The 12593-nt window shown below is 48.4% G+C and overlaps 1 protein-coding gene across 5 annotated transcripts in view; it reads right to left on the reverse strand.

The window, feature by feature from the left end:
- The window catches only part of CARMIL2 (capping protein regulator and myosin 1 linker 2), an 89873-nt gene extending 78412 nt beyond the window's left edge, over positions 1-11461 (reverse strand). The window contains exons 1-3 of one of the 5 annotated variants that reach the window (XM_053270895.1): positions 11378-11461; positions 8101-8310; positions 4785-4873 (exon numbers count right to left, since the gene is read on the reverse strand). In XM_053270895.1, the coding sequence (XP_053126870.1) occupies positions 4785-4873; positions 8101-8140 (129 nt within the window). In that variant the 5' untranslated portion in view covers positions 8141-8310; positions 11378-11461. Of the gene's footprint in view, positions 1-4784; positions 4874-8100; positions 8311-9314; positions 10382-11377 lie in introns of those variants that run through there. The other 4 variants (XM_053270897.1, XM_053270894.1, XM_053270892.1 and 1 more) reach the window with 4 other exon arrangements.
- Positions 11462-12593: the final 1132 nt, after the last annotated feature.

Here is a 12593-nt window from a genome sequence, read left to right on the forward strand (position 1 = left end):
TCTTCTGGCGTGGACATCGAGGGTGTAGTGCTGACTGAAGGAGTGTTTCGAAGCCCATGTAGCCGCTTGACAAATAACCTCTAGAGGTATAGACCTGTCAAAGGCAGTAGATGCTGCGACAGCTCTGGTCGAGTGCGCCTGGACGGAGGGCAGAAAGAGTTTCTTTGCGAGCTGATAGGCCAACGTGATGGTTTGGACAGTCCATCTAGATATTGATTGAGTCGATGCCTGCTTCCCTTTCTCAGGGCCTGATTGAAGAACGAAGAGGGAGTGGCATTTACAAAGTTATGAGGTCCTGTCCATGTAGAAGGCTAGTGCCCTGTGGACATCTAGGTAGTGAAGCTTTCACTGTGCATCGTCCAACGGCTCAGGGAAGAGAGCAGGCAGCGAAGTAGGCTGAGAGCAGTGGAAGAAGGTGACTATCTTAGGTAAAAAGGCAATGTCTGGTCGGAGGACCACCTTGTCCTTGTGAAAAAGGGGCTTCGACTCGAAGGGCTCTGAGTTCACTGGCGCACCTGGCTGAAGTAATAGCCATGAGAAAAACGACCTTGCAGGTCAGAAGGTCCAGGGAGATGGTGGCTAAGGGTTCGAAGGGGTGCGTAATGAGAACAGAGAGAACCAGCATAAGGTCTCATGCTGGGACCATGGTAGGGGGATCAGGATATAAGTGTGAGAGACCCTTAAGGAAACGTTTGACAGCAGGGTCCCGGAACCAGGACGGCGCAGAAGGCGGAAAGTGAGCAACAATTGCTGCTAGATGTACCTTTAGAGTAGGAATGTTGAGTCCTGATTCTTTGAGCATGAGGAGGTAGGAACATATATGTTCTGCAGCGAGAGATGGTAGCAGAATTGCACGGTTATGAAGGAACTGCTCTTGGGGTGTGTACTGCTACGGGTGTGATGTTGTGCTGAATGCACCAGAACCAAAGGTCCATGGAGAGGTGGAGCAAGTTCTTGGAGGAAGTGCTGCCTTGGTGGTTCAGGTATGCTTTTGTGGTCGTGTTGTCTGTTTGGACAAGAATGGTTGAGTGAGCAATGAGCAGGAGGAAGCTCCTGAGAGCTTTGAAGATGGCCAGGAGCTCCAGGTAATTTATGTGTTCCGCTGTCTCTTCTGGGGATCATAGGCCATGAATGTGCCAACCCTGAGCATGTGCACCCCAGCCATCCATGGAGGCATCCATGGTGAGTACCAGAGTATGTTGGGGGGCATGGAACGCGGATCCGACCTGCAGGTTGGCTGGTACGGTCCACCATAAGAGAGAGTCTAGCACGTGAGGAGGAATGTGAAGGGGACATAGGATAGTCCGTTTGAGGGCAGAATACAGAAAAGAACCAGTGCTGAAGAGTCCTGGTTTGCAGGCGAGCTTGCGGAAGAACGTAGGTGGTGGAGGCCATGTGGCCCAGCAACTGTTGAACTACCCGAGCTGGTTAGCGTGGGAACAAGATCGCCTGGGAAGCGAGGTCCAAGATGGCCTGGATCCTGCGGTCCAGAAGGAATATTTGGGTTTGAACGAACAGGATCCTCAGAAATTCTATGGTTCTGGAAGGAGTCAATTTTGATTTTGGGGGGTTGAGTTGGAATCCAAGAAAGGAGAGGAAGGTGGTGACCGTCCTCAGGTCCACCAACAAAGAGTGGGGGTCGTCTACTACCAGCAGTCAATCACTGAGGTATGGAAATACCTGAACATTTTCCTGTTGGAGGTATGCTACCACCGGGGCCATGCATTTGGTAAAGACCCTCGGTGCTGACATGAGTCCAAATGGGAGGGCTCGGAACTGGTAGATGGAGTTGCCGATTTGAACGTGAAGGAAATGGCGATGCTGGGGCTATATGGTGATATGGTCGTATGCGTCGTAGTATGCGTCACATAGATCTATGCACATGAACCATTGGTCTTTGCGAAGCAAGGTGATGATGGTGGGAATTGTGACCATGTGGAAGCGGTGGTATGTAACGTGTTTTTTGAGGTCACGCAGATCCAGGATTGGGAGAAGGGAGCCATCCGGCTTTGGGACTGTGAAGTAGCAGGAGTGGAAACCCGGTGTGAGGGGGTTCCGAACAAGTTCTATTGCAGATTTGGAAAGGAGGGATTGGACTTTGTCAAGGAGGGCCTGTGTGGCCAGTGTGGAGAGTGGAGGGTTGTACGGTCGGGGGGGGGGATGAGAATTCGATGGCGTAGCCTATGAGGACTACTGTCAGCACCCAAGAGTCTGTGGCGATTCGTTCCCAAGTTTGCAGGAAGGGAGACAGCCTGGTGCCCCATGGCTGGGGGTTGGTAAAGTAATTGTCTCTTGAGATTGTCTAAAGTGCTGTGACTGTCGGTTGGTGGGGAAGGAAGATCTTTTCTTGTACGGCTGAAAGCGAGAGGAACGAAAGGAGCGGTCTTGTGGTTGGTAGTGCTGAGAGCGTGGCAGATGTTGTTGTTGCCATTTTTGAGATTTGTAGGAGAGGAAGGAAGATTGGTGCCTGCTCATATAACGAGCTGTGTTGCAGAGTTTTTGAACTTTCTGTAGAGTATCGTCAGTTTTCTCACCAAAGAGGGTGTTGCCCTCAAAGGGAAGGTCTTCTATGCGGGCTCTGGCATCCAGGGCAAGTCTGGAGGACCGCAGCCAGGCATGTCTACGGAGGGCGACCGAGGTTGCCATAACCTTTGATGTACCTTCTGTGGAATGGTGGATGGCGTGGAGTTCCTGTTTGGAGATCTGTGTAGTCTCACGGAAAAAGACCTTCGCCGGTCCTTGTTGGTCTTGAGGGAGATGATCCAGGAAGGGAGCTATTTGGTTCCAAAGGAAAGACTGATAACGCGCATAATACACTTGGTAGTTAGCAATGCGGGTCAATATAGACAAAATAGAATATAGGCAACATCCAAAGGCATCCAATTTCCTGCCCTCCTTGTCTGGAGGTGAGGAGGAGGTATAGCCGCGGGCCTTGGCTAGTGATGATTCCACCACCACTGAGTTAGTGGTGGGGTGTTTTTTTAGGAAGGAGTCATCCTGCTCACTCGTGGCGTGGACTTTATAAAAGTTGTCCAGCTTCTTAGAGGTTTGTGGGAGAGAAGAAGGCTTTTGCCAGGTGGCCTTGATGACCTTGAGTATTGAGGTAGAGATACTGGAGGGCGAGTGTCCTCTTTGATGAGTTGGAAGAGGGGGGTCAGGCTCAGTACCATTGTCTTGGGATAGTTGGACTCCCAGAGAAGACGCCATGTGGGAAATAAAATCGATGTAGATCTTATAATCTGGGGATTATAATGGGGAGTTAGGTCGCAGGTCTGGGAGGAGCGGGGGGTGGTGACGAACCCAGAGAGATAGGATCAGAGTGTGAGGAATCTGGATCCTCTCCCTTGGAGGAAGAGGCAGAGGAGTCATCCTCTCTAGAGATGGTGGATGGTAGATTTTGCAGTGATCCATGAGGGCGTTCCAGCCGGGCACCTGGGTTTACTGTGGCTGTGGCTGCTTGAGTAGGGTAGCTGGGAGGTAGAAGCAACGCGGTTTGATGAGGAGGCGGCGGTGGTGCTTCAGACGGTAGAGAGTGCGTCGGTATCGAAGTCGACGTGAAGAGAATATATAGGGGACTGAGAGCGGTCTCTCGGTATCGAGTACTGCCTTGCCTCCGATGACGAGGTATGTCCAGTTAAGGGCCAGTGGGCATGGAGAGAGCGTTGGTCTCATTGGCAGGCACTGGCATCTTGGGCGAGTTGTCTCGCATAGCGTTCATCGAGAGTCGCCTCTAACTCTTGAGTAGTCCAGCGATGGGGTTCTTCCGAAGGTTCTTGGTCCGAACTGTGTTCGTAGATTGTGATCAGCAGATTCATAGATTGTGATCAGTCACAAGGGCTGGAGAGGTCGACCACCTCAGTATCGAGGACCATTTGTGTTTTGATCGGGCGGCGAGGGGGTTTGGTATCGAGGGTTCGCGTCGATACTGAGAGATGTTGAGGTCACGGTGATTCTATTTCTTGCTGAACATGGACTCTTTTCTTTTTCTTTCTTGCAGGTTGGTCTGTTGGGACCTGGGTCGTTGTTGATGTCTTGGGTTTCGGAAGAGTTCTCGAGGTTGAGGTCGTGACTTGAGCTGCAGTATCGACCAGTAAGTTAACCTCGGGCGTCGAGACGACGATTCCTGTAGGGGAGGTAATGGGCTGTGAGTCCCTAACAGGAGTGGAGGCACTAGCCGATGCTTGCATGGTCGGTTTGGGTGACGGGTTTGACCGTGCCGAGGTCGAAGATTTTAAGACCTGTTCCCAGAGCCAAGATTTTAACTGAGAGGCGTGGTTCTTTCTTGCCTGCTTGGTGAAAGCAGCACATCAGGAGCAAGATTCAACTTTGTGCAACTCTCTGAGGCAAAAGAGACAATGTTTATGGCCATCCATTGAAGGCATTTTAGCCCCACAATGGACATACCGTTTAAAGCTGGTCGTTTTGGCCATAGGCCACAAAGCAAAATAGAGGTGACAGGCCCTAGGGAGGGCGGGTACCGGGAACAAAAGGAAAACGCTAACAAAGGGGAAACAAATTTAAAATGGAGGATAAAATTGGAAGGGTACAAGGGTAAAACTGTGTACTTATCAAATCTAGCAAGGAAGCTCTAGCGATGTTGATCTGTTCGCGGACGAAGAAAGACTGAGGAGGGAAGCCCGTGCAGCCGCATATATAGTGTGGGGGCGGGGCTACCGCCCAAAGTCTGGATTCTAGCTTGGGAAGCTCCGAAGAGGTCTCTGCGCAGGCGCAAAGCCCATTCGTGTAAAGCACAGAGACCAGGTTGAAGAACCATTGATACTTACCAAAACAACATCTTCAACTTTGGATTTGAGGTGGAGTTGAGCAGCCCGTAGGACAACATCATGTGTTCCTAGGAAATCGATGATGCTATCTGAAAAAATGACAGGGTGGATAGAATTAGCTGAGTTTATGCAGACTGGCAATTGCTTTTCACTCACAGAAGCCTGTTGGAAGAATGTAGCTGATAGTGCATTGATAGGTAAACTTTGGGCCTTATGCAAACCAATGTCAGCTGAAGTTTCTGTGCTAAACATTCACATATTCCATTAATCAACCAATCAGTTAATCAGTTAATTAACATTATGTTAATTAAACAAGCAAGGCAAATCTGCATGACTTTACATGCATTTGGGCTGCAACATTTTAGTCTAAACTGCCACAGTGGAAATTTGGGTAGGGGTGGGGGGAATTAAACAGCAACAGGACAAAGGAATATACCAACAGATGAATGATGAATGAACAGATGTATAAGAGGCAGTGGGGGAAAGGACTGGAGCTTTGGAAATTGTATAGAAACTGTACCAAATAATTATATTTCACTTGCTGGCTACAAAAGCACTGACTTGTAGTAAGCATCAATGGCTACTAGTCTGGTGGCTGTGGGCCATCTCCAGCCCCAGAGCCACAATGCCTCTCAATACCAGTTGCAGGGGAGCAACAGCTGGAGAGAGGGCATGTGCATGCCTCTTGCCTGTGGACTCCCCAGAGGCATCTGGTAGGCCACTGTGTGAAACAGGATGCTGGACTAGATGGGCCTTGGACCTGATCCAGCAGGGCTGTTCTTCTGACTGTGGTGGGGTTTGGGACCTGAGAGATGGTTTATATCTGCCTGTTCTGGATGGAGTTACACTCCCCCTAAATGAACGTAGCTTGGGAGTGCTCCTGGATCTAAAACTCTCTATCAGGTTGAGGAAGTGGCCAGGAGTGTTTTTTTACTAACTGATATGACAGTTACGTCCATTTCTGGAGGTAAATCAGTGGTACATATGCTGGTACCACTAGGCTTGACTACTGTAATGCCTTTGTACGTAGTCCAGAAACTACAATCGGAATAGAATGTGGCAGCCAGATTAGTCTCTGGGACAACCCGAAGGAAGGACCACCTAACACCTGTTTAAAAATAACTGTACTGCTATGTTTCCAGGCAAAATACAAAGTGCTGGTTATTACCCATAAAGCCCTTAATGGCCTGAGCCCAGAGTATTTAGAGAGAGCCTCCTTTGTCATAAACCCTGCCGCCTATTACGATCTTCTGGAGAGGTCTGGTTATGGTTGCCGCTGGCTCATTTGGTGTTGACTCAGGACTAGGCTTTCTCTGTGGCTGCCCCGGGGCTTTGGAATATGCTCCTTATTGAAATAAGAGCATCTCCTCTGTTTGCATTTAGGAAGACCCTCAAGAAGCATCTGTTTTTGCAGTCGTGAAATTGAAATTGTTTGTAATAACTTGTTTTATTTTATTAGGTTGTTTTTATTGTGTTTTGTGGAATTTTAACTTTTTAACTCTTTTATACTATGTTTTAAATTTTGTACACCACCTAGAGATGTGCATATCAGGTGGTATAAAATATGATAAATAAAATAAAACAGAAAATAAATAAATAAAAAGCTCTTCACAGAACCAGCCTTTAACAAAACCTGCCCCCTCATTTTTGTAGAATAGAGCTCCATGATATTTCTTCTTCCCTTTTAGCAAATATCAGGAAAGGTCACCAAATAAGCAAGAAATCTGTTGAGTTTGCAGGACATCTTTTCATGGCTGGGCTTGCAATTTCTTCATTACCAGTGTCTAAATGTTCTAAAGCCATCGTCATACTGCATATGTTCTTTCTTTCTTTTTTTAAGTGGGGGGGGGAACTCTTCTAAATGGTATTTTGTGCTGCTTGCTATGCTAGTTCAAAAAAGGCAGTGTGAACTATTGCCTGTCAAAGGAAACTGGTACATAGGGCCGTTATTAAACACCCACGACTTTTGAGGTTTGTCAGCGATTGGATATTAGACTGCAGAAGAAGATTTTCTGTTCAAGATGGCTCTGGAATTTCAGATTAGCTCTTGGGGCTGACGTCTGTCTTTGGCTGAGACAAGAAGTCCCATTTGAGTTTCTGCGTGAACAATGTCCCAGCCAATACCATCCTGGAAACCTCAGATGCTGAGGCTCTGTACAAGCTATCCAGAATATTTCCCCTGATGATGCTGGGCACATCAAGCCACACATTTTGTCCTTACCTACAATTATTTCAGATTTGGGGAGAGTTTGTTCTTTAAGTCAACAGCACAGCTGTGGGCACATTCTGGCTGAAATTAAAGCAATGCTTCCTTTGCTTCATTCTCCAAAGGCCTCTCCTGGACCCAAGGTATGCGGATGACATCCTTATCACCTGGACCTATGTGCACAATATCCCATCACTTTTCACTCCACCAAGCCTACGTTTGTCTGAGCAGCAAGTTCATTTTCTGAACACTACTGTGCAGCTTCGCAGGGAGTACCACCTTATACTAGAAGCCCACCAATCACTAGGCATGATTTCCACCTGGAACACACCACATGGTGAACTTCTCTCTTGCTCTCTCTGCAAGTTTCTACACGGGGAAGCTCTAAAGAGGAAGAGAACTAGATGACCAGCCACAACATGCAAATCTAAAGAAAGTGTCTCTCCAACTTTTTGATTTTGTTGAAAAGTGGGGTTCCAGCTCTCATGACTACAGAGAAAGAACTGCTAACCATCCACAACATCTGCTTAATGCAAGCAAAGCCAAAGCCACACTAAGAACAAAAAACGTTGCAATATGCCGAGTAAGACCACTAGTCCATCTAGCTCAGTATTGTCTACACAGACGGTCAGCCATTTCTCCAAGGTTGCAGGCAGGAGTCTCTCCCAGGCCTTGTCTTGGAGATGCCAGGGAGGGGACTTGGAACCTTCTGCATGCAATTGCTGTTCCCAGAGTGGCTCCACCCCCAAGGGGAATATCTTGCAGTGCTCATGCATATGCAACCAGGGCAGATCCTGCTTAGCAAAAGGGGACAAGTCATGCCTGCTACCACAAGACCAGCTCCCTACTTCTGTACGTTAGAGCTTGTAGTGCTTCAGTATGACTGCCCTCTTCTCCCCCTCATGATCAGTAACCTACTTGAACAAGACCATTCAGCTTCAGAGCCATTCCTAATCTCTAGAATTTAATCAGAATTCATTCACGAATGCTGGGAAGTCAGAGGCAAAGTTTCCAAAGCACCTAATTTTTTAAAAAAATGACATCCAAAGCTGAGGTAACTGTAACCACCTCGTGGTCTTTCCCTGATGGTGCTGAGAGGCCTTTGCTTACCATACAACTCTGCTGAAATCTCTTTGTCAGAAGCGGCCATCTTCCAGATTCTGCTCAAGGAGAAGCGGGGGTTCTCTTCAAAGCTCCAGTCAGAACAAACACTTCTGTTTCCGTTGAACTTTAGCAGGTTATTCAGCAGGCAGCAGCTGCAATGCTTTGTAACTCCTCTTCATCTCAAGGTGCCTCTTCCTGTCTCCCTCTTCCACCCACCTCAAGAAGAAAAACAGAAGAAGCAAACAGTGAACAGGCAAAAGCCAAAGACTAGCCCACACAGTCGAGGACAGTGCAAAGCAGCACAAACACCACTGGCCCCACAATATAGCCAAGGTGTGTAAAACTGGTCCTGTTTGAGGCAGAAGCCCAGGAAGCAATCTAAATTATGAAGGCAGGGACTTCCAAATCTCTCTGGTTAATCTCCTGGAAAGTAAACAGATGGCTGTTTACTTCTATTCATACTGGAACAAAAAACAAATTTGACTTTCCAAACAAACCACAGGTCAACACCACTGTGGCAGGCCAGGTTCCCAATCTCAGTTCTTGGTTCTGCAGTCCCACACAGGAAGCAAGAGCAGGCCTCTTCAAACCCGCCAGGACACCATTTAGACTGGTGGGTCACAAATTGACATTTAATTAATTTACACATATACGTTCACCACTACAAGATATGACATGACATGCCCCGGCAGAGGCGTAACTAGGGAAAACGGCGCCCGGGGCAAGCACTGAAATGGCGCCCCCCCCACCGTGCCCCCCCCCGTCGCCCCCCCAACATACTACATTATACTTAGGTTTTTCCTCACAAGCGCCCGCCGCCGCCGCCAAGCCAGGCCACGTACTGGCCGCCAGGCGCCAGCAAAGCAATTGGGGGGGGTGCAGGCAGCATGGAAGGGGCCACTCGTGGGGAAGGGGGCACTGACACGCTCCCTTGACTGCTGCAGTGCTGCTGCACTGAGCAGGAAACATTTGTATTAACAATTTTTTTAAAAAAAAATAAAAAAAATTGGTCATGGCGGCGCCCCCCACGTGACCAGAAAAAATGGCGCCCGGGGCACGTGCCCCCCCTGCCCCCCCTATAGTTACGCCTCTGTGCCCCGTGCAAAGAGAACATGAGAAAATGGGGGTGGGGAGAAGTACAGGCCTCAAACTGGTGTCGGAAATGATGAACACCACCCAACACATTTCAACCACAGGTTTTCCTCAAGAAAAGTCTTCACTTGTCTTATTCTGGTACAGCAAAGCTCAGTATGCTTTTTTGAAAGCCGATGTTGCCATGTAAGAATCCTTGCTGTCCAGCAGTAACTTGAGGCCTTTTTTTGCTCTTCTGTACAAGGAAAGCCACCATTATTGAATCTGCAAAGATATTTACATAACCTCAGACGGTTAAATTGTAAATCAGCTTGTTTCCCCCAAGGACTGTTACATATTAGTTAGACGGAATGGGACATGCACCCTATAACGTACAGAGAATGCAATACCTTTTTTCAGGCACAAGTACACACCACAGGAAAATACAGTCAACGATCTCCTCCTCAGAACATATTGGCCTCTTCCATAGCAAGTCAAGGAGGACACTAACTAGTACTACTCACCTTCTTGGTAGGCAAGCGTTCTGTCCCAGGGTTTGATTTTACTTACCACATTGAACTGACAGACTTCTGAGATTGGGAATGCCTCCAACTGAGCTTCACCAGCTATGTTTTTTCCTTGAGGTCAAGTGTTGTGCTTTATATCACAGTGCAACCTTTTTGCTAAGCTACTGTAGCACTTGAGCAATTAGGGAAAACACTTGCAAGAGACAAAGAGTGCAGAATAGCAACTAGGTGATTATTCCCTTGGAGGCAACACCCTGACCACTTTTCCATACTGTCCCCTTTAGTTCCTTGGAAGGGGGAGAGGAGAGCTGGTCTTGTGGTAGCAAGCATGACTAGTCCCCATAGCTAAGCAGGGTCTGCCCTGGTTGCATCTGAATGGGAGACTTGATGTGTGAGCACTGGAAGATATTCCCCTCAGGGGATGAAGCCGTTCTGGGAAGAGCAGAAGGTTTCAAGTTCTCTCCCTGGCAGCATCTCCAAGAGAGGGCTGAGAGAGATTCCTGCCTGCAAGCTTGGAGAAGCTGCTGCCAGTCTGTGAAGACAATACTGAGCTAGATAGACCAATGGTCTGACTCAGTATATGGCAGCTTCCTGTGTTCATGTGTGTTCCTGTTAGTAGGAATGTAGCCCAGGGATTCTCAACGTTGGGTCCCCAGAGATAATTGGACTTCAACTCCCATAATCCCCAACCAAAGCCACTGGGGATTATTGATTATGGGAGTTGAAGTCCAATAATATCTGGGGACCCAACGCTGAGAATCCCTGCTGTAGCCAACAGGTTTGGCAGGGTTGCAAATAAGTAGTGGGGACACAGCCTACCTAGCAAGCAACATTGTTATTTAAAAAAAATAGTTGTTTAAAAAAAATGGAGGAGGCGGTGTCACAGGAAAAAAGATTGAGATGAGCCAGGCCTGCCCTTACTACGCAGTCCCTCCCTCCCCCATACTTAGATGAGGATAAGGTTTTGTGCCACCTAGTGTGGTTCACAGTGCTAGCACAAGAATAATGCTAAAAATAAGACCTGGGGGCTATTTCAGACAGAGACGGCTCCAACGCTTCTGAGAAAAGAGGTTTGGCGGACAGCAGTCTGTCTGCAGCCCCATGAGCCTGATGTGGCTCTTTAAGTACAGAGAAAGGAAACAATTTTGAGGTGGACAAGGTGCCAGCCAGCCTCAGGGCAGAGGCAGAGCACAAGACAGCTCTCAATTTTGACCACTTTAAGTGGCACAGTGGGGAAATGACGTGACTAACAAGCAGAAGGCTGCCAGTTCGAATCCCTGCTGCTATATTTCCCAGACGATGGGAAACACCTACTGTATATCGGGCAGCAGCAATAGAGGAAGATGCTGAAAGGCATCCTCTCATACTGCGCGGGAGGAGGCAATGGTCAACCCCTCCTGTATTCTACAAAGACAGTCACAGGGCTGTGGGTGCCAGGAGTTGAAATCAACTTGACGGCTCACTTTATTTTAAGTGGACTAGGCTGCAGAGACAGCTGAAGAGAGAACATGCAAGCCATCCACTCTCTCCCCCCCCCCCACCCCAGTAAGGGCCGCTTTCCTATTTACAAACAGGAAAACAGATTCAGGAGAATACAACTAGGACGGAGATTCCCCCTTAAAATATAATGAAATTGGGTTTCAAGGTGAAGCACGACAAAGACGACAATAAGAGGCAGCTCTGACCACACGCGGGCTGCAGTGCTTGATAAAAACGAAGCCGTGGGGGGGTGTTCTGCTGGGGGTGGGGCTCCCGCCAAAACTCCTGAGGTGAAGTTCTAGAAGGTTCTGCACAAGCCTGCTCAACTCAGCCCCCCCCAGCTGTTTATGGACTACAGCTCCCATCATCCCCAGACACAGTGACCAATAGCCAGGGATTGTGGGAGCTGCAGGCCAACATCTACAGGAAGGCTGGAGCTGAGCAGCCCCTGCTCTATGTAAACCACTTTGGAAATGTTTGTTGAAAAGTGGAATATAAATATTTATTGTTGTTAACTCCAGGGGATGTGTGATGTTAGACTGACAAAAATAATAATAACGAAGGGCCAGCAGCAGCAAGCCAGCCAGGACAGGCAACTGCTGGGCAGCCCAGCCAGGCAACATATGAACTCCCAATACCTAGTGACAGGACACGGCTGGCAGACCCATGCCAGACCCTGCACATTTGCTCCACACCCGCCCATGGAAATGTCTCCTGGAGGCTGCACCCACTGAGGAATGGGAGGAGAGAAGTGCGTCTCCTAAGATGCACAAACATGGACCAGCTCCTGCTCCTTTCCTCTGCAGGGTACTGAGCGGCGGCTGCTGCCCCCAACACCTCTCCCCAGTCTCCAGCAAGAGATGGGTAGAAGGCCTGCCCCCAACCAGTTGTTGCCGCTGGGTATACTTAATAGCATGGAGTGATGGTGTTGTATGGGCAACCCACATATTGTTAATACCAAAAGCTTCCCACCAGTAGTCTGGGTCAGGCCCACAGGTTTTGGCTGTCCTTACCATCTCAGGGCACAAATGCACATAGTGACTTCTGACAGGGTCTACCCCGCCCCGCCCTTAGGGTTGCCAACAGTCCCATATTGGGGACATGAACAGCCATCAATGATCAGCTAACTGAGCATTATCCTGGTATCGGGATCATGAAAATCACACAAGCAACGACTACTAGGTAGTGCTTGTGTGCGCAACATATTTTTTACTGGCAAACAAGGCTTCTCTTTCTAGCAAACAAAATGACATCTCGCCCAGTTTGGCTAACCACAGTAAAATAATAAACAGAGGAGAAGCAACCGAAGTTATAATTTATACCGTTGTTTAACTTGGAAGTGGTAAACCCACATACAGCACTCAGGCTCCCAATTAGTCCTGCCGACTCCCTGCCTCGTGTCCCTTATTCAGGCAGTGGAAT

Source organism: Hemicordylus capensis, chromosome 9 (genome assembly GCF_027244095.1).
Source record: "Hemicordylus capensis ecotype Gifberg chromosome 9, rHemCap1.1.pri, whole genome shotgun sequence".
Taxonomy (NCBI): Eukaryota; Metazoa; Chordata; class Lepidosauria; order Squamata; family Cordylidae; genus Hemicordylus; species Hemicordylus capensis.